This window comes from Varanus komodoensis, unplaced genomic scaffold (genome assembly GCF_004798865.1).
Source record: "Varanus komodoensis strain SLA01 unplaced genomic scaffold, ASM479886v1 scaffold21, whole genome shotgun sequence".
Lineage (NCBI taxonomy): Eukaryota > Metazoa > Chordata > Lepidosauria > Squamata > Varanidae > Varanus > Varanus komodoensis.
The window spans coordinates 18,106,260-18,129,200 of NW_025335589.1; the positions used below are offsets into that span (position 1 = coordinate 18,106,260).

The 22,941-nt window shown below is 39.3% G+C and overlaps 1 protein-coding gene across 1 annotated transcript in view; it reads right to left on the bottom strand.

Moving 5' to 3' along the window:
• The window catches only part of LOC123023748 (glycine receptor subunit alpha-3), a 49,382-nt gene that overhangs the window by 22,578 nt on the left and 3,863 nt on the right, over positions 1-22,941 (bottom strand). Inside the window, exons 2-4 of the mRNA XM_044430741.1 lie at positions 20,574-20,641; positions 7,399-7,622; positions 5,479-5,561 (exon numbers count right to left, since the gene is read on the bottom strand). Of these exons, the coding sequence (XP_044286676.1) occupies positions 5,479-5,561; positions 7,399-7,622; positions 20,574-20,641 (375 nt within the window). The remainder of the gene's footprint in view (positions 1-5,478; positions 5,562-7,398; positions 7,623-20,573; positions 20,642-22,941) is intronic.

The window sequence follows — 22,941 nt, forward strand, 5'->3', positions numbered from 1 at the left end:
TAAAATAAATCAGTCTAGAATTATACAGCATACAGGGATATGAAGTCTTTTTTAGTCCAAAGACCACAGTGGCTATAGGCAAGCATGTTGGGACCTGCATGCCATCTGTGGGCTGGACCATTCCCACTGGTCAGCACAACCGTGTTTAAATGCTGATTGCAATGGAGAAAGGATTTTTTTTATGGAGGGTTGCAGCACTGGGGAGAAGCGACACCCCCAACACACACACACACACACACACAATGCCTCTCCGACTGCAATTCCACTTTAACATAGCCTTCCTTGGCACTGGGCTTCAGATATATTTTCAGCTGAGAAATCTGATCTCTGATCAGCAGCTGACTTAAGATAAGAGAAATTCAGCTGGGGGAGGAAGAGGGGGTTGGGGACTGAGAGAGAAGGCGACAGGTGAAGTGAAGACACTTCATGGTCTTGTCTGGTCTACAGCCCTGACTTATGGCCAATACATTATGATGAAAGCATCCTCAGATAAGATAGCTGAATGATGTGCACACACGTCTTTCCTAGTCTTTCCTCTGTCTTGTAGCCAGCTGAACTGCACACCCACTCCAGACTCCAGACTTTTTGGATTCATAGAAGACCTTTCTGTGAAAAATGTGCAGTAGGTACAAAGCTCTTCTGGACATTCCCTCTGCTAAAATTCCCCTGTGCTTTATGCCACAATGCTGAGATGGGCTTCTGACCTTGTAGCTAGACTCTCTAGGGGGCTGAAGTGGCTGAATGCATGTTAACTTCCTTAAGTTAACATCATAGATTTAATTCAAAAAGATTGATTGACCATCCCCTGCTTAACACCCTGACACGCACACAATATCAGATTATCAACAAAAATTTTCAGAACCATCTAACTTGATATTATTTATCAAGGTCCAGCTTCCAGTCACCCTGAATTAGCATAAAAGAAAGTATATGAATTCTTTTTCTAAACTCTCTATGAATTAAATGGAAAATATTTAAAGTGTTCATAAAGCACAGTCCAACTGGAAACAAATATTTGTCATCCACTTATTATCAAAGCTGCAACAGACTCAGTGTAATGAAACATAAACTTACTTAATAAACTCTTTAAAGGTGCAATTTATGTCCAGATAGAAAGAACTCTAAGATTCCCCCTGCCTCCATGGTTTTTCTGGGACATGCTGGAAGTTGTAGGACTTTTTTGCAATATACAACATAGGGACATAGGAAGCTGCCATATACTAAGATCTTTGGTGCACCTAGTCCTGTATTGCCAGCACTGGCTGGCAGCAGTTCCCAAATGCAAGAGTTCTTCTCGTCCCTCCTGGAGATGCTGGGGATGGAACCCAGCAGCTTCACATGCAAAGCATGCATTCTACTGCTGTGCTTGAGCTCCTCAGGTCACCCTCTTCTGGTAAAGGCAGAGACAGAATCAAAGCAGGAAAACTCTCCAGTGTCTGGGTTCACATGACATCAGAAGCTGCACTGCTTGTTTGTGCTACTGCCTGCAAGGTGGCCAATGGGTGGTCAGGCAGAGCAGGGATCCGAAGGCACCTCCTCCCCACTCTGCCCTCCTCCAGTCCTCCTTCTGGTATCCCAGGAATGAGGTCATTGAAAGTGAAACCTTGTGATTGCTCTGCATCTGGAAGTGAGCAACCTTCCCTATCTTGCTTCAGCTGGCAGTTCTGCTGGATACCAGCTCCAAAAGGCAGGATACTTGCCCCAGCATGTCAGGTAGTGCTTAATTCAGCATGTCCAGGTGAGGCAGAAAATAGCTGGAATGCGGTATAAAATGAATGCATATCTCCATCTATAGTCTGCCCCAATAACAGTACAATCCTATTCATGCCTACTTAGAAGTAAATCCCATTATTTCAATGACACTTTTCAAGTAAGAGTGCTTAGGATTGCTCAACTAAGATGAAGGGAGGGAGTATCAATACAGCATACTGGTCTTTTCAACATACAGTCAGCTCCTGATGAATAGCTTTGCATATGCAAAAACTGGCAGGAAGATAAGTTATGCTGCAGTAGGGATGAATGTTTGTAGAGCACACACCCTGTTAGCATGATAAAAGATTGGTGAGAATTTAAGACATTTTAAATATTTAAGACAGCAAATCAAAGTGCCTGAATGCAAGTGTATTATTTAATATGTCACTCGGTTCCTCTAAGTCTTCAGGATTCTCTCTGCAGATGAATTCTTCTGCCAGCATTTTTGTCCTTGTCCCTTATTATTTTTAACTCAGTGAACACTCTGCTGTAGGGAGAAAGTTTCATTTTTAAAAAATGGGCAAAAAATCCCACTTAAATATCTCTCAGTTCTGAACTTTGAATGCTCTCTGTAGAAAGTTACTTTTGAAAATGGCAAAGTATACTGCATAAGATGATTACAAATCCATCCATCCATTTGTCCTCCCCCCCCCCCTCTCTCTCTCATATCTACCTACTTGTTAGCTAGGATAATAGCACTTCATACTTATAAAGATGTTGATTGTAGTGCATGAAAGCTTACACTGCAATAAATTTGTTACAGCATAGTGCTAAGCAAAGCTAGGAAAGTTCAGTGAGGCTTATTCCTAAGTAAAAATGCAGACTTGGTCTCAAAGATTTCAAGACTTTTTTTTGTTCTTGTTATAACAGACTTATACGGTCTCTCTCTAGAGTATGATACAGTATCATCATCCCCACTAACCAGATAGCACTGAGGGGACCAGTTATCTTTTCCATGGCATAGAAAATGAATTTCTGACATCAAAATATGGAAATAAACTTTACAGATCAATAGATGAGGACATACCCTATTAATACTTGACAGCATTATAGTCCCTGGTTGAAGAATGCTCAAAATGATCTACTAACCTTTCACAGCTAAACTTATGGCCGGATCCTATAAGCCACAGCATTTTCTCCCTGCCTCCCTGCCCCCCCCCTCTCACACACACACACACACAAACAGAGAGAGAGAGAGAGAGAGAGGCACTCAAAACTGCTTTGTTAATGCAATACCAAATCTGCGCTAGTATAATGAGCTGTCCCAGGACCTAGATGTTAGGAGAGTCGTGTCTGCGTGCCACTGCACCAGCACAACAGTTGTAAACAGACACAGTGCTCTAATAGCTTGTGGGCCTGAAATAAGCTGAGCTGGAAAGTGATGAGATGAGAGCAGAAGAGCAGACTATGGATACCACAAAGCCAATCACACTGTTGTAATTCTGTATGCTGGATAGCTCCTACAGAGTAGTACCACTGGTAATGGGCTTTAACATACTGGCACACTTTGGATAAAATGCTGCAGTCGGTATGTAGCAACAACCCGCTCAACTTCATGGAGAGGACATGAGCTTTGAGTTTAGGACATATGAGAATTTTGTGTTTGCTTGCAAAACATGTAAGCATGCCCTGAATATAACTGAAAACATAAGCACATGTCTGCCAAAAATGTTTGCTAGACATGTGCTTGCATTCCATTTGCACAAGGTTTGCTTTTGTACAAATTGCAAAATTGCAAATTATTGCACAAATTTCCCTTGTATACTGAATCAGCCTTACTTTACTCCATGGAAGAAAGTTGCACGCACTAGAAAATTATGTTTGATCATTGTGCAATTTATCCATTTGAGCAGAGCAAGCTCATTCACCTATCTCTACCTGGATTATAGCTTCTGCCATGTGTCACCTGCAGGCCAGCCATTCTGGGGGAGGAGCTGCAATTCAGGTGTTGCTGTGTGAAGGAAAAAAGTGGGGTTTTTTACCCAGTGGCCCCACCACCTTGCCAGGCCAGGGTTTCAGGCAGGGTTCTTTCCTCGCACTACCTGAAGATGCCAGAATTGAACCTGGGAACTTCTATATGCAACATATACAGTAGACTCTCGACTATCCGGCTCATGACTATCCGGCCTCCGTACTATCCAGCCTAGTTTAAAAATAACTATCAATGAACAGTAAAATAAGTTTAAATAATTTTTGTAAGAATTAAGCCTACATTTTACGTTAATGTTTTGTTTATTTTAAAAGTGTATGTATTCATACTGTACAATGTACATGATTTTATGTTTCCTGCAATTAAATTAGACATTATAAAATTTATCTTAAAATGTGTACAATATTTTTATCCTTGGACTTCCTTTTTCTGTAATAAATTTTTAACTTGTACAGTACAGTACATAACAAACATTTATAAAGTACTGGCCTGTACTAAGAGGTCAGAAAATATGAATAAGAGTGGGTTATGGTATAAAAAGGGTGTTTTTAATGGTATGGGTGGACTAGGAAGTGAGCATTTATAGAACTCCGGCCTATCTGGCTTTTTTGTTATCTGGCCTGCCCTTCCACCACATTAGGCCAGATAGTTGGAACTCTACTGTATGCTCTTTCCTTCCCTCTTTCCTTCCCAAAGGAGAAGGACAGTCATGATTCAGTTACACCCACAAAGCATGTACAGGTCTACAATAAAACTGCATGATTGTGCGAAGGGACTTTGTGACCTTGTAAGATTTTTACCAGTCATAACAGCTATTTATTTTTCAATGCTTTGTTTGGGTAGTGCCAGCATTTATCTTAAACAACTGCATCCCACCCTGCTCACTTAGTTTGACCATACACATGAAGTGCTTTGGACACAGTAAGATAAGTCAGAGTGTTTTTGTACAGTAAGCAATTATTCACAACAGCTCAATTAGATTAGACATTAGCCTTATAGCTCTCCGAGTCACAGTGACTTACTTGTTCTCATTCACCCACAGAAACACACACAAATTACTACATAAGGCACATATTCCAGAGCTATTTTGCTTTTCTGAATCCAAGTGGATCTCTAGGCATCCTGCTGTGGTTAAGAAATCTCATCCTGTTGACTGCACTGATTTTACTACTTCCCCGCAAGGCAAGCCAACAGCATGCCTCCAGGAGAGCCAAACGCATGCAGCTCTGTCTGAAGATTAGAATTCCTGAAGCTAACCATATCACAGATTCTTTAAGCATGACCTGAGTTCCACTGTGAAGAAACAAGCAGAAAAACAAGGAGGTATTACAGCTTATTTTACATTCCAGGACTTTAATCTCCGTGTGATAGGGAAAAAGAGCATTGCTGTTAATAACGAGCTCACATCCATGTCATTGCAGATGACAGTTGTCAATTTCCCACTCCACCTTTATATGGAGGACATTGTATGTCACAGCATATAGGTACCAATTTGGAAATTCCCAAGTTTATCTGGGTTAAGAAGCATGCTTGACTCATATTTCTTTCTGCACGCTACTAAATTGCATTGAAAGGGTAAGGATGAGCATTTTTTGAATGGGTGATGTGTATTCTATTAAGAGAAGCAGGAGAATGTGCTCATATGTAACCATTATTACTATTTGCATGTATACATGGAACTTGTCTGTGAAGAATACAGTTATCATCTATGAGAGGTCATACTGCAATGAATTAATAGCCTTTAACCCAGTACAGTCTATCTGCTAGCAACATGAAAATACTATGTTTAAACTTACAGCTTTCCAGCTGCATTATACATGTTTGGACATCCATTGGGAAATTTTTGAGATCCATTGGACAGGAGAGTATTAAAGTCAATCTGAAAGAATACAAAACAACTTTTATACAGTATACGTTGAATGGCACATAGTCCTTGCTTACTCAAAATGACCGTGCGTACACATCCATATGCACTATAAAGTAAAACATTCAGCAGTCAGGCATATGCTATTGCAATCAGTTAGGCATTTGGAAAATAACATGAAGTTATCTTGAAAAATGTATTTTAAGGCTGTACATCAGTAGAAAACCTTAAGAAAGTCAGTGGACTTCCTGTGAGTAAATATGTTTTGAGGGTTTTACAGGATTCAGCTACATTGTAGACTACAGATCAATCCTGGAAGGCTATGATAGGTTTGTGAGATAACTGCTAAAGGACCATCTAGGAGTTTCAAATAAAGACCATCTTACTTGTTGCCTACTAGTGGAATCTTCTTAATTCAAGTAAAGTAATACACTGGTATCCTTTAATTGTAGAGATCAAAAGGCTGGAAAGAGAAGAAGCAGGAGTATGGAAGCTCAGGTTGATCAGGTGTTCTAATATTGTCCTATGGAGTTCACCAGATGGCCAGACCTCTTCCTCCTTCACTTTACCCTGATCAGCAATCACTGACCATTTCCCATATGCTCTCTGTGTGTCTTTCCCCATTCTAAAAGGTACAACTGCCTCTCTTAAAGCTTATTCACTGACAAGAATAGTTCTGAGCTGCACCCACTTTGACTTCAGCCCTACCCACTATTGGATTACAGCCCAAAAGCTTCTCCAAAATTGAATTTGGCTTCCTTACTGAAAAATGTTCAGTACCCCTGCATTGAAGCATAGCGTACATCTAGTACATTGCCCTAAAAAGCAACACCCTCCCATCAAATCCATAAAGGGATACAATGTGCCTAGCTCTTACCTCAAAATCCATATAAAACTTTGGCCTACAATTTTAGGCCAAAGTTGACCTCAAGTATTTCACACATTGCATAAATACAGAACTTACTTGCTTTGTTTCTCATTGAGACTTGCCCAAGGAATAACAATTCCTTGCTAGGGCAGCCTAATCAGATGTTAGCTCATGGAGTCACTATCAGGATTTGCAATCAGAGAGCTGGTCTTGAAACTGATTTTGTTTGTTCACAACTTCCTGCCTCTGACTGCTATTTCAGATACTATAACTGGTATCACTAAAATGTACTCTACACAGCTGATATAATGCCTCTGAATGCCAGTTGCTGGGGAACAACACTGCGATGGGACTATAAATTTCCTATTGATTTGGCCACGGGATACTGGACTTCTTTGGCATTTGGTCATATCCATGGGGCTCATTTTATGTTATGTTCCTGTTGATATTTGGGAAAGGGGGTATTTGTGGTTAGCCTCTGGCAATGTGAAAAATAAATGCTATTCTACCTTGGAGATCTAGACCACATTACTAAAGAAGGGAATTCAGAGAAGACTTTGATCTAAAAGTTGAGAATCAGCTACCACCACCATCAAAATAAACAAAATAAAGAGACACAAGTATTATTATCATAACACTTTCCTCTGAAATCTAAGGTTGAGGGGCTTAACTGAAACTAGAACCAGTAAAATAAACTCTTAGAAAAACACTAACTTTTTTTTGCTTTCAAATGAAAATTCAGCAGTTATACTTTTGGGGCAATGCGAAACTGTGATTTCCACATGGGGCCTTAATATTCAAATCACTTGTCAGGAATTTTACTGATCTTGTTCTATATGGATGGCTCAGGCTATATCCTGTATATTCGTATATGTGAACAACCAATAGATGAAACTACAATTTTACCATTTACCTTAATGGAATGTTGATTGCACCCAAACTGCAACATCAGCTCATAGGTCCCACATAAATTCTGCAATTTACCTGATAGAATAAAGAACATTTCCATTTTTAAAAATTCGTAGCAACTTGTTGTCTGTTGTTACTTCATGAAAGTTTGCTCCCTTTTCATTGGCAAAGAACAAGTCAGGTTTCCAAATAGAGTCCAACATAGATGGATCTAAATCTAAAGAGTCATCTGGATATTCACTATAAGTAAGACGTGGATCATTCCAGTTCTGACGGAGAAATATGTTCACCCGATAGTCCTAATGGGAAAGGAAAAGGAAAAGGATAAGGAAAAAGGAATTAGTGTTTTATGAAGGATAGCGGTTTTCCTTTCATTTAGCTGAATAATATATATTTTATTATCTTCACCCTATAACCAACCACAATTCTCTTAAGTCATTTGTACCACTAATTGTGGACTTCAACCTCTTTAGCCATGAAACAGTACTGTATATAAACCTAAACTGCATGAAGAAAGAGAGAGAAACTATACCAGTGATTTCCTGAAAAATAATCATAGCTCTATTTGCTTTCAGAATTTAAGATTGAAAACTTAAGGCTAAACGTGTACTTTTGTGTATGTAAACACAGAGGAGGATTACTTTTCCAGAGTAATTTACTTGCCTGTAAAAGAGTTTTTAAAATAATGCTTTATTTCATTCTGTTCTCATTTTGTAGTTACAGAAATGAACCAATACTAACCCTTCTGAACAGAGGACATGCATGCAAATTTCTTCACCAGAACCCTCCTTGACTTTTATTGCTGCTAGACCTGAATGTAGCATAATAAAAGAATTTGACAAGGTCTGGGCCTGTCTTCTTCCAGCAGGTACCCTACAGTTGTGTTTTTTGCATGTTTCATCATTCCTACCTAAAATGTGATATTACAGTCTAACTCCTTTATTAGGAAAGGCCTTTACCAAGCTGCACTGCCAAACTGCACCTACAGTGTGCTAGGAAGGAAGGTTCCTTAATGTTCCATGGAATCAATGCCTCTGTGCCTGTGGGCAGGCCTTCTGCAGATGCTTGTCACCTGTCCATTGTATAGAGCCCCTAAAAAAAGATGTGTAGCCTGTGTATTTATTTATTATTTCATATAGCAAGTTTACAAGAAAAGAGGAAAAAACCTCACACAACACTACAATATAATGTAGAAACAAGAAACTGTCACACATCATATTCAAGACAAATATGTTAACTCACAAAATATAAATTAAAATTGGACCTAGGGAACTTGTAAAATAGATAATGAGTGTGGATCAGTTCTTGATGTTTTAATGTAAATCTCTGTAATGCTGCTAACTTGCCAAGTTTCAGTCGTTCCCATATTTTCCTAAGCCACTCTGTCATCTTTGGTTGTGACTCTCACTAGGGACCACTCATAGTGATTCAGCCTGACCTATCTCACAAGACTGAGTTGTGAGAAAAAAAATCTGTGTCAATATTGGGGGCAGGACACTGTATATATGGCCCAGAGCTCCTTGGGAGACAGGCTAGAAAATGAAATAAACCTTGAGCAGTCTCCAATGGGGGAAATTATGAGTACAAATGTTAGTGCAGGCCCTAGTTTACCACATCCATTATTTCCATTCCATTTTATGAAGACTTAAAAAGAAGAAGAAAAGAAAGTCAAACATGTTTATACAAAATTATTTACTGATGGTAAGGAGTGAGTGCTCAGTAGATATGTTCTGACAGCCATCCCATCTGTAGAAGCTTCTCAGTGAGCCATCAAGGCAGAATTAAAATTCCTCTGGACAGTTTTGCACTTTCTGTAATAAGAGCTATGGTGCTGTTTATTCAAAACCAAGCATGCCCTTACAATGGGGAGATGAGCCCCACTCCTCTTCTTCTGGTTATAGTACATGTTTGGTGACACAATTCAAGATTCTGTACCACATACTTTATTTTATTTTACCACTGAGCTGATCATCAGAGCTATTTTTTAGTACAGTTTTATTGGTGTCACTTTAGAGTCCAGTCATCTATGAGGAATATTCACCATTTCCACAAATGCATGATGAAAATAGCAAAAAGCTGACAGCACTCTCTTTAGTGTAATTCACTGGAGTCCTGTTCATTTTGTCAAGGTCATCCAATCAAAAAACTTCACTGCATTTCATTTTATGGAAGAAATGGATATGCATGGAATAACTGCTTTTCTCGGTTTACCAGTTTTTAAATGAATCCATCCTATGCTTTATTTGCCTCATCTTTTTTAAAAAATGCCATTTGTCTCAAGAATGTTTCAATAAGTGATGAGGAAGGACAGGAGGATTTCTTTGAGTTTTGCTGCATCTTTCCTTACCTTTGGCTTCCGGAACAAAATATCCAAGTTTCTTTGACTCTCTAATTTCATTACCATTTGTTCAAACTTCAATGAGCACACTGGGATGTATGCTAGGGTTTCCCAAGCCGCATTAGCTTTTTAATCTCTTTAAGTCTAACTTGGTGGAATTGGTTAGATTGGTTAAATTGGAATAATTTAACCAATGCATTGAAATTATTTACAGTTCATTCTACTGATTTTGTGTATGCCTGCAACATAGAGCATTACAAGTCACCCAAAGCAGTGATTGCTGCTTTTGACAAAGGCAAATTATAGGTAAAGCCATTTCCAATGGCTTTTCAAGTATTCAGTGTGGCTTTCAGTAATACAGGAATGAAATAACTTCAAGGTTATTCAGGACAGGCCATTTTGATTTCATAGAGCAAGATAAACTAAAAAATCTAGTGTGGTGCACATAATCTAGACACACTTCAGTGTCTTTATGTCCCATTGAACTGCTTATGGTCTAACAGTACTCAGCATTCATTTTATCACGCCTGAAGAAGTAGTTTCTTACATTGTTTTAGTATTAACATCACTCCATAGTATCTCAATAATCATTATTCACTCAAAAACATAATATTGTCCCCAAGAAAAAAGTTGGAAATAATACTCTAAATTTGTATATTGGTATCATATACTGTGTTTTATTGCAATTGTACTTTTTGTTTCTTTTGTGTTTTTATTTATTTATTTATATGATTTCTAACACACACCATTAGTCACATGGCTCCCTGTACAAAATACTGATGGGTTTTGCCGGGCACTGAAAAGAGTATAAAGATGGCATCAGGTGAACCTCTCTGGGGAGCTCATTCCAAACTCAGGGTGCCACTCCTGAAAAGGCCCTTCTTCTTGTACACACCCTCCTTATATCCTGAGGTGGGGGCTCCCTCACAGGGCCTCAGATGCAGATCTAAGGGTAGGTTCATATGGGAAAAGGCTCTCCTTTACATATTATGATTAATTGTTATTTATTTATTTCATTTCTACACCTCTCCATAGCTGAAGCTCTCTGACCAGTTTACAACAAGGTATAAAACAAAATAATAAAAAGGAATATAAAGAATATAAAATAACAATGTTAATAGAATTTCAAATTAATTTAAAGTAGCTTATAATACAATAAAAAGACCTGGCAAGAAGAAAAAGCACCAGGATGATCCCATTGAGCCCCTGGGTGACCAAGGAGATCTTTAAAGGCTGCTGCATGGAGGGCTGGCTTGAGCTGGTGCCAAAAAATTTTGGTGCCATGTGGGCTGTAGCAGGAAGCTTGCTTCAATGATGGGGGGCAGTTGTGCGCTGCACAGGGAACTTTGGCTATTGGGTGGTATAGAAATGAAGTTAAATAAAATAAAAGCTCATTATGAGTAGAACCTTCTGCATGGACCACTAGGGCACTAAGGCGCAAAGGGCAGGATGAAGTCAGAGGTTGGGTGCATAGCCACACGAGCTGCAGTATGTGGCTTCTACGAGCAGGGCAAGTGTTGCCTACCAGGTGCATTTACCACTAACTACCTGGAACAGCTCCAGCCTGTTTCAATCTCCCCAAGTAGCTGTTAAATACAAGCTGGACCAAAACAGAACAAATGAAAAACAGATGCTCCACGTTATTCTCTCTCTCTCTCTCTCTGTACACTTGACAAAGTGTACCTTACAGGACTGAAGGAGAAAGTGGAAGCAATTAATTTGCATGATAAATGTATACAGTTATATATGTACACATGCACACACACAAATCACTTAGGGATGGGAACAGCAAAATTAGGAGTTGTCATTTTCCAAGGGAAGTCACGTCAGAGAATGCTGGTATGTGTGATTTATGTGTGTCCTCCTAGCAAGTGGTGCCATATGGTTATCCTGGCTGGCAAATTACAAATATTTCATGCCCTGTCATCCAGTCTGGACTAAGATAATGTTCTGTATGTGGGACTGCCTCTGAAGATGGCTTGCACACTTCAGCTGGTGCAGGATAAGGCAAGGTGGCTATTTGTGGGGCCAGGCAGTCAGCGCACCAGGCACCAACACTTCACCTGCTGTGCTGGCTGGTACTTGGCACCTGTGATGGCTTTGGCCTGGACATAGAGGTAGTATTAACTGGGGTTGCTGAAAAGAAACCAGAAGACTGCCTGCTCTACTGCTCTGGTATGTTACATCCCGTATCAGAATCCAATGCATACCAGTTGCCAGTGAACATGGCTGAGAGGATGCTGTTGCCGTGATCTCCCTGTGGGTTTCTTGTGAACAGAAAACTGGACTATATGGATCTTGATCTGATCTTACATGCTTATGAGAATTCCATATGTATTTATTTTCTGTCATGAATTACTAATGAATCAAATTCTAAGATTTAGGTCTTGAGGCAAGAAGTACTTAGTGTCATTATACAACTTGTGTTATAGAGGAAACCGCATGAGATTTTGTTTCAGCTTAAAATTCCATTTGAAATCCTATTTTTTAAACTTCAGAACTACAGTAATCAATGAGATTGGGGCTTCTTACCCCAAAAGTTATTCGCATACTGAAACTTATTTTGGCAGTTTTGCTGTTACAACTCAGCCATAAAGCATGAGCATGATTTAAATAGTAGTGTTTCATGTTAAACATTCACAGGCTAGTAGAAGAGCAGAATGCATTAGTGTGTTCAGTAGTTAAATAACCATGGAATCTTCTACATGTGTGGCCAGAAGCAAGTCCCAGGTGTGTGTGTATAGGACTAAAGACAAATGAACACAAATCTTGTGCATGTTTGCTCGGAAAGCAGTCCCACTTTGTTCAGTGAGTTTAGGATTGCAGTATCAAAGTTTTCTGTTAAAAAGGTTAGGATGGCAGTGCCTTCAGCTGATACGTCCAATCACACTTCTGGGTGCAGGGTACAATGCCAATGGCCACATCTAGCAGGGAAAGAGCAATCTAGTACATTTATCTCGGTGGTATCAAATAGATGATTACTAACTTTATCATTATTACATTGATGATGTTGATTATAATCCCACACACCCTTTTAAATTTTGCTAATCTCAATATCCCTGCATGATAAGCTTGTATAATATTTCTCATTTCTGCTTCTGTTTCAGATAACATCATTTTCAATAGGAGTCCTCACTTGTCTACTGCCACCATAATATTTGCATTTTAAATTTTAATGTCAAGCAATTTGCAGGTTTTTGTAGAAGTCCTTCAGATCATTAAGCTTGTCACATTTCAGTGCAATTGGGCAAAGTGTCACCATTTGAGAGGCAATTAAAATGGGGGTGATTTCTGATAAGCTGTCCATTATATCCAATGGGACACCTGAGTAGTCTTCCTTTATCTGTCCATTTAAAATTTTAAACCCAAATTAGCTGAACTAAGTGTGCCTTGTAGAACTCCACAGGGGATTCATGCCTGGCCAATTAAAAAAGCAGGCAAATTGTGTCCTTTTCGAGACAAGAGAAAGAAAATTCCTTCTAATATATCTGACCTAGAAATCCTGGGCCATTAATTTAGTGGTAGAGTAGAAATCTTCCATTCATCCTCAAATTAACATGGATGTATTACTCTAGTATGTTTTGTCCAAAGTACATACATTTTAAGAAATTCTAGTAGTCTGTCAAGCATTCCATATTTTGAAAGGATGACTAAAATGCTCTTGTATGGCCTCTGACAGGATCTGGAAAGCCATAGGAACCTTCAGAGGTGGGACTCCAAAGACCAATCTTAGAGGTGGGACTCCAAAGACCAAGCTCCTACTCTATCTCACTGCTAGCATGGAAAAAACCATGCTGGATTTCCTGTCTCCTGGTCACAACTGGGCCTTGGAGGGCAAACTGGGGCATGGAAAGGGATGAGGATAGGCCACAGATTGTGCCAGTTTCAACTGGCAACCTACTCTCCTTCCCTCCTATTCCCTGGCAGTAAATCTAGATGGCTGAAAAAGACTATCTAAAGAAAATGCAGGAAGTGAGGCCTGGTGGCAGTGGAGATTCTTGCTGCTTTGACTTACTCTTACCACTGGAAGCCTGAAAGCCTCCAAGTTAAGAGATGATGGGCATTTGCTACAGGGGCAATAGGACTGAATCCTAAAGGAGGCATCTCAAGGCCTATAAATAGTAACTAAGCAGCCGTAGGATAGTTGGGATTCCCAATCTGATGTTGGGGAGAGCACTCTGGTTTAAGAGCTAGGAAATAGATCTTATCTACCACTGCACCTCACAGCCCTTGTGGAAAGAACTACATTGGATGCTCTCTGAGATCAGGAAGCAGCCCTGGAGAGTGGCTAAGGTGGTATTTCAGGGGTAGAGAGAGTCAGAGACTGGAAGAGCCAGAGTCCCAACTATCCTGATGCCTCCCCAGCCCCCTTCCCTTCTCCTCTAAGGCAGCCCAACTAGATGGACAAAAAACCTCCTCTAATGACAATGCAGAGTGGGAAGATAGGGAGGCAGAGATCACCTCCACTGCTTCTCCTGCCTTGCAGGGAATGGCCATATGCCTCCAAATGTTGGACTTCTCCTAATGATCTTAATTCAATACCAATCTTATGGGCAAAGTAAAAAAGGAGAAATAGTCTTATTCTGTGAGATATAAATAAAGCCCACTACCTATCTTGGGTGTTTCAAACATTTTGCTAAAATAGAAATAGTATGAAAAACAGAAACTGCACAAAATATTATCTTTGACCGTTCAGAATAATACAATCCTATGATAGGTAGCAGAAGATTAACAGAAAGGGCACATCTCCTGCTCACTGAAAGTGGTTTTGTAACCCGGCTTATGGAAGGAGTTTGGCCTTGGAATGTGGCACCTGGATTTCTGAGCTGAATTTGGAACAAAGGACATTCAATTGGATGTCTGAAATCTACTTAGCAGATACAGGTAGGAAGATTGAAGAGAAGGTTTTTGCTTAGCCCCTTGCTCCTTCAATCAAGCAGTCCACCAGAATAAGCAGCCATAGAAACCAGCCACTGAAACCACTGATAACCCAAAGGACAGCTCTGGAATAGGGTTGCCACCTTTCTTTCTATAATAGACCTGCCTTGGTACTTTCAACAGCAACATTAACTGCAGATATTAGCAGGCCAGGACACCAATTTCCATGTAGTGAAAAGTGACTTCACCTGCAGCTTTTCTACTTCTGTAGGCCAAACTGCTAAAGACATAGAAGCCAGCAAGTGTCCCTTACCACTTCACCTGGCAGTCCTAATGGAAGTGAGCTCTTTTCTACTTTCCTGCTCATTGGGTCTATAACCAACTTTAATACTGCTGCCATTAAAAAATGCAGGGGAGTCAAGGTAGCAAAGAGCATCAGTTCATTGAGAAAAGAATCTTGTCTCATTAGTAAAAATTATATTTAGGCAGTCACCAAAATGTCTTTAGTTTATGCCGAATCCTAGCCAACTGCAGCATGAGTGGTTGGCTTATAGATTCATAAGTCTATTTTCACAAGGTAAAGGAATTCATTTGACAGGCAAGCTCAATAATGCGCCTACTGTTGTGATTGCTGACTGTGACAGCAAACATATAATGTTTTATGTAATACTTGTGTTTACCACCAGTGTTACAGCAGTGTTTGTAGAAGCTGATATGCTGGTAGTCTCAGACCATGGCCCAGTTTGCTAAGAGTTCCCATTTTCAGATTTGGCAAGGTCTTCCAGTCTCTGATGCTCTAATGTTTCTCTGTTTAATGAGAAGCTGTTGAAAAATCTGATTTATACTGTTAAAATTAATGAGGGTAATGTTGACTCTTGTGCCATTGAGTGGGAGGCCAGTAAAGCTTTTATATGAAGTCAAATTATGCTTTTGATGAGATTTTCTGAAATGGAACAAATATTGCTAAATAAGAAGCTGATATCTCTTTATAATCCAGTTAGGCATTTGCCAGATTGGGTTATAAGATATTTAACTGCACAACTTTATCTGGAGTTGCAGAGCATTGAATATGAGCTGAGTAATATTCTTTCATAGCTGATAGATTTTGCCGTAACCTGTTTATTACAGGCACAGTTGGGAAATGGTAAGAATCCGGGATGTTGTCTTAAATATCAAAACACTGAAATTTTATTTCAGCTATTTAAGATGGCAGTAAAATGACATGTACATCTCCTGTAGAAGTCAATTCACAATTTGTAGAGTTTCATTCTGATTTGTAAAATTCAGGTAGGAAGCATAAGAGCAGGACTTGGGGGCTTTTATTATTATTATTTCCCCTCAAATTTATATTCCATGTTTAGGTTCCTCACACTGACAGTTTTTCTCGCTTCTTTTGCGCTCTTAGGAAATTATGAAAGCAATTACATATATGAATATGGTGGAATCACCTAGTCCAGACAGGTGTGCAACTGAGTGCTATAAAACTTCTTCAAACTGGTCATTCCAAAGCTTAATTATCTGTATAAACATATTTTTGAATCAGGCCCTCTTTTTCATTATTAAATTATGTTTATACTAAAAGGATTCCTAAGCCTAACAAGGATCACACTTACTGCATTAACTTTCAATCTGTTATGTTAATAGTAAATATTAAATGCAAATTTGGCTAATAAATTATAACAAGTTTTTACAACTCTGTTTTTGAGCAGATCAGGTGGAATTTCTTAAACATCATGGCCGTCACCAAGTAAGTAAACTGTAGCAAACATTTCATTGAAAGCCTACTTAGCAAAACATGCAAACTTCCTGCAGTTGTCTACATACCTTCAGTGAACTATGAAGCAAAAGTGCAGTCTTTACAGATTTGGATAGTACCTCATCCTATGCAAACTTCCTTACTTAGGAACTAAGTTCTGCTGTGTTCAGCAGGCATAAAATTGTGCCATTGGAGTATGAAATTATTTTATCCCTTGTGTGTTGATACATCTAATATTTTATACATAGAGCTCAAAAGTGTCTAACACGACATAGAAAAATATATCCCAACACTTGGAAGCCTTGAATACAGTTTTAAGATGTAAATACTAACTTTTCAGATTAAGGAATTTTAAACTAGTTCGAAAATAGGGTATATATGGAAGCTGCCTCCTTGCTTGGACATCTGGAAATAAAAATCATGCATGTTTGGACTAGTCCAGTCTCATCAGAATGTATTAGCTTTCTGATTAGCTTTGAGCAAATTCCTATGGAACTTATTTTCAGGTCACCAAGCATGCATGCAGTTCTACAATGTTTGGTCAATTCATGAAATCAGGACTCACTGCTGTCTCCCCCTGACTCTGCTGTCAAACACAAGAAAAAGGTGTTATGAGAATGCAGTTCTTGCTTTATGCTGGAAGGCTTTGTAGATTACTTCAGCTGTAAATAAAGAATGAATGGAAAGGGAGCATGAATGTATTTTGCTTTAAAAGGGGAAGAGGAAAAGGGGAATTTAATGGAGTACATATTTCATGCAATTTTAAATATCAACTGTGTCTGATTGCAGCAGGAGTTACATGCCACATTTGCAAATTCATTGAGGGTAGCAGGAAGACTGGAACCAAAGGTGGGTGTGATTGGGCGTTGCTCAGGGCCTACACCCAGCAGGTGTCCACCAGCAAGCCTCTTTGGTTTTGCTTCTCTTCTGCACCATAGCAACCAGCATCTTGCTCACTGTCTCTCCTCCTGTCAGGAAAGCAAGTGGCAGCAATGATGAGACAGAGGATGAGGGATAATAACAGCTGAAGGCCTGGTGGTGAGAAGATAGACTTCCCAAGAAAGAGAGAGCCATTCAGAGTGTGTTGTCCAAGGACTCTTAAGACTCTGGAGCTAACACTAGGTCTACCTAACATTTGGACCTCCTCCCCATAGCATCCAGGAGACTAAGATTGACTTCAGAGGCCTTCCTCCAAGTATTGATTCTGAGAAGGCTTGGGACATGGCAACATGAAAGAGGAGCATCTCAGTATGCCCCCTTTCCCCCAGTCATGAGATGCTGCTACTACTGAGATCCACCTGATGCCACAGGTTAAGACAGTTCTTTCTTCCCAGGTGTATGGCACTTGGTATGCAGTACAGGAATTGCTATTCCTCAGACTGAAAAGCTTACTGTTACTGTTTTGGCTGTTTAGATTACGTTACATCTAGAATTGCATGTATTTTCTATTATATTTGATTACCTTGTATTGTGGAATGCTTTTTTGTGAATATTGAGAAATAATCATCAGCACCAGCATTAGCATCTCCATATTTCTCTTTTAATTTATTATAACAAGGTCAAGTCTTAACCATTATCATTTAAAGTCCTCAAGTTTTTTATTTTTTTTTTAAAGTAATTACACTCTCAAAGGCATACCTTTCTGAATTTACCTGCCTGTTGACTGTTTTGTTTCGCCCCACAAACCTAATATTTTGGTGTGTATGTTTAAAAATAAATATATTGGATGTATTAAGTTAAAAGAGATTATAAAATCAATCTTTCAGGTAATATAACCTGTGTTTGTGTTTGAGAAATGTACATGAAAGTGAAATGACATCATTCCAAATACAGAATTTAAATTTGATATCTCCTCAGGTAATACATAGTCCGTTATTTAATTAATATTGTTCCTTTTTCTTTTGAGTAAGTCAGGTCATAATTCAAGGAAAAACCCTTCAAGGAATTACATAATCTTCCTCCTCCTCTCAATTTTTTTATCCTGACAACAACCATGTGAGGTAGTTTGAGCTGAGAGCCTGTGACTGGTCCCATGTTACCCAGTGTGCTCCATATAATACTGTGTAAAGGAACTTTTACGTCAACTAATTCAAAGCCTTTCTTAAAAACATTGGCATATTTGGGTAGAGAATTAGGCCACACTCCTATGGCCTCCCGACCTTGCCTGAAGTGCTCTTAGGGTTAACCAGAGTCCTAGCTCCCAGATTCAGTGCTCTTGGAAGTAGATTCAGTCATACAGCCTTAAGTAACAGTTTCTCCTCATTCCAAGGAGAAAGCAAAATGTAAGGATTACACAAGCCAAGTGATATGCAGTTGAAGATGACCCCCTGCTAAGTAAAAAAAGCATTAAAATGTTAACTAAGGTACCTAAGTGTCCTACTTTAATTTTAAAAGCTTTTCTTGTTTGGTATAGTGAAGTTAAAGAGTCTGGATGCTAAACTAAGATAAAGGTCACAAATAGTGCTGTGTACGTTTTAAGCATGCTTGTATTCTCCAAATGATTGCTTTGATTCTGACAGAATATGACAATTGCTGACCGCAAAAAAGTCCTCCTTTGCACTCCATCAATGCATAATTTAGAAGCCAAACTATTACAGAGCACTGGCAGTCCCCTGCATTCAGCTCTGCCGTTTACTAGTTATTCCTGAAAACCAATATACCAGGAACACGGAAAAAGAAAAATTATGCAATAATTTATCATTGACTGCACTCAAGACTCCAGAGACTAATATGCATTGCATGTACCTGCCAAATAAGAGCTTTCTTTTTGGATGAACAGCATTCTGGTTCCTGGGAGGAAATAAAGAGGTCTCCAAATATGTGGATGGGGTCTGCTAAAGACCATGAAATCACAGAGTCAGTGTGGCACCTGTATAAATCTATGACCCTCTCTCTGCTTCCTGGGCTTTTCCTGATCCTCCCCAAAACACACTGGAATTGCCACTCAGTTGCTACGATCCAATGATGGCTTGCATCCAGAATTCTGATGGACTTCTGTGCAATGCTGTCTCCATTCATTTTAGTGTAAGGAGCATCTCTGTGCAAGAATAACATCCATTCCATTAAATGAATGTGGAATGCTACTGATGGAACACCAAGGATGTATCTGAAATGGGCAGTGACTTCACAAATGCACTCATTAGATCAGTAGCAACAGTCATGGATCTCTTCTTGATAACATCCTGCAGGATGCAACAGAGAACTTGGATGACATACTTTGAAGAGATGAGAGAGCTTCTGCTTCATGCAGACTTAGAAAGGCAGACCCCGCATTCCTTTGGCTGAGCTCTCTCACAAATGCTGAGGGGTTGTGGAAGGCATATTCTTAAGAAGGGATTGGAGGCTTAGCCTTAAAGGAGATGAGTTCCTGGGTGGAAAATGAGAAAGGCTGGAGTGGAGGGTCAGGTCTTGGCGTTATTCTCATATAACCCCAGTCCTCTATCAGCTCCATTGGTTTCCCATCGAAGTCTGGGCTCAATTCAAGGTGCTGGTTATTACTGATAAAGCCCTAAACAGCTTGGGACCAGGATATCTAAAGGAACGCCTTCTTCCCTATTTGCCCTCCTGCCCCCTGAGATCAGCAGCAGAAGCCCTCCTCCGGGAACCCTCTGTGAAAGATATTAGGAGACAGAGTACCCAGAGGAGGGCCTTTTCTGCGGTAGCGCCCTATCTATGGAATGCGCTCCCCAGAGAGGTCTGCCTGGCGCTGTCATTATTTGTTTTTCGGCGCCAGGTTAAGACCTTTTTATTTAATCAATATTTTAATAAGTTTTAATATTGAATTGTATCATTGTATTTTATTAATTGCAGCCAGAGTGGGTCATCAATTTATTCATGCTGTTAGCCATTCAGAGATGTTAGTAATTGGATGGCATACACATTTTATAAATAGATAGATAGATAGATAGATAGATAGATAGTTTGATAGAACATAAAAGGTAGAGTGTTGATCAAGGTGGCACATTAACATTACTTGACCACATACGTAGCAGTGGAGAAAAAAAACGGCATGGACATAAGGTGAATAAGTCAGTCAGGGCTTCTGATTTCACCAAGGACATTCATCATCCTAAGAGTATTTGAATATAATATAATGTCAATAAAATGAAAGGCTATACATGTAAAGCAGGAATTCTGTAAGTGTATGGAATCTGTCTCTGTTTAGAAGGTTACATCTGAGTCCTATTCAGATCAACGGAACTTACTAATGAGTCAACATGTGAATCATTACAGCCTAAATAAATAGAAATTTAAATTTTGTGGTAAACAACATCTTACCATAGTGGTTTCTGCAATGGATCCAAAACTGTTTATAAAGATGTTGCATGTGACATTTACTGGAGGCCCTGAAAAGAAATTTCAAACATTCAAATATTAATGCTTACATGAAGCAAACAATTGTATTGTTGTCAAACAATATTAGTGGGCTAGGCTATAGTGATGAACAAATTGGCTTTGTGAGAATCAGTAAAACTGAGCTGTCCAAAATGGTGCCCATGGGAACCAATGTGCTGATGGATACCCATCAAGTTCCATGCTCCTCTTTCTCTTGTTAACTGACAGTCTAGTATGCTGCAAAGTATCTTCCTGCACTACCTTTATTTGGGTTCAAATAATAAAAAAGAGTCCATAGGGCAATTTATCATTTTTTTTGTTTTTACCAGTTGTTTTCTGGAAAATGAGTTTTATGACTAGCCATGTGCACCATGATAGCCATTTTAACGAACAGGCAAGCATCCAATGCTAGCCATTTTGAGAGACTGCTCACAACATTCCCTCAAAATTCCAAAAGCGCTTACCAACCCTAACAGGCTGGAAACCCCCATAGCAACAGAATTTGAGGAGCAGGTGGGATTAGGATAAGAACTTAGAGGAGTGGCACTGATACTCTCTTACTATCATTGGATATTGCCCAGGCTGCCTGAAATACAGAAACTTCAGACAGCTGAAGGAAAGATCAGTCTACCATTGGTGAAATGTATACTGTGAAAATCTATAAAATTGGTAGCATGCACGTCACTTTCTGTGAATCAGTACACAGTGCAGCCTTACTTCACAATGAATAAAATAGACACTGTTTCAATGAATCTCTTCCTTTAAGTTAAATCCAATCACATTTTACTGCCCTGACAACTTAGAAGGGGTTGTCAAGTAGAACAAAGAGGACACACTCCTTCAGGTATTTGTCAAAGGTAGTCTAGAAATATTTTCTGCCTTAACATCAAACATTTGCAGAAGTGCCAAAAAAGAAGGGGAGCTTTTTTAAAAAAACTCCTTTGATGGTTGTGTAACAATTTGTTTCATGTGCATTTGAGCACATCAAACCATCATTTTCTATTCCTTGTCAATGTTCATGATTATTGGAAAGTAGGTGGGCTAAAGACAATGATCAAGGTAGCTCTTGATCATTGTAGAAATCTACAGATATGCCCTTCCACCTGTGTAAAAGGGATGCAGAGATGAAAACCATCTCAAACTTAGCACTGAAAGGTATACACCTAGAACTTCTGCTCCACTGAAAAGATTTCAGTAGGACTGATCCTACCTTTAATAGGAGAGGATGTGTACAAGCATAATGCCATGTGCCATGCCTTCTGCAACAGCAAACTATCTCTAATTTGGGACTTGGTTGGCATTTAATAACTGACACATGCATCTATTACATCTCTATGCCACCCAATAACCAAATCAGTTCAAAGTATGATAAAACATTGTACAAACGAAGGAAGTAACTTAAAGCTATGCTTTCACGTGTTATTTTGTCACCATTGTTCCCCTCTTTCAATTTTTTTCACTGGCCAGGTTCACACATCACAACAAGTGGTCCTGAATGGTTTCTACCATGTGTGGTCTTTTGTGTTGATGTTCCTGAATGATGATCAGGGTCATTGTGATAACTCTTCTCCAACAATCACTAAGTGGCCTTCAGCAAGTGAGCCTCTCAGCCTGAGATCCATATCTGTGAAATGGGGATAATTACCTATTGCCTGGAGTGGTTATAAGAAAGGAGAATAATAATGTATTTTGAGAATAGTATTAATAGATGCTCAGTTGCTTTCCAGTTCTAGGAAAATTAAATTGAACCTAAGGTCATTCCAGAAGAATAATGGAAATTAATACATGAGGTGAAAAAACTCATCAAAGAACAAGATGCATGATGAACCATCATATTATGTCTGAATGAATAAAGCAGTGGAATCACAGGTAGGTTACAGGAGTTCTTGCTACCATTTTGCTATGGGCAAAAAAAGAAAGAGCCTCTTCAGTTTAGTTATAATGAGCTAGTCTGTCATAAGGAATAAGCAGTTACAGATATTAGAAGAGTGCCCCAACCATACTTAGTTCACACCCCACGTTGGTGATTCAGACAGCCACTGGATGCAGCTCAGAAAAGTTTGAAGGGCACCTAATTAAGCTCGTGCCTCCATCAAAATCTTATTTCAGGAAATCTCAACTTCATACCCACCAGTGAGAAGCAGATGAAATTTCAAGGCAAAAGAGCTTCTTTTGTGGGGGTGATAATAGTTGCTCAAATTTCAAACAAAAGAGTGTATTGGGTTCTATTCATTCATTCATTTAATTTCTATACTACCCAAGAGATGAAGCTCTCTAGGAGGTGTTGTGCAAATTCCTTTTAATTTTTGTT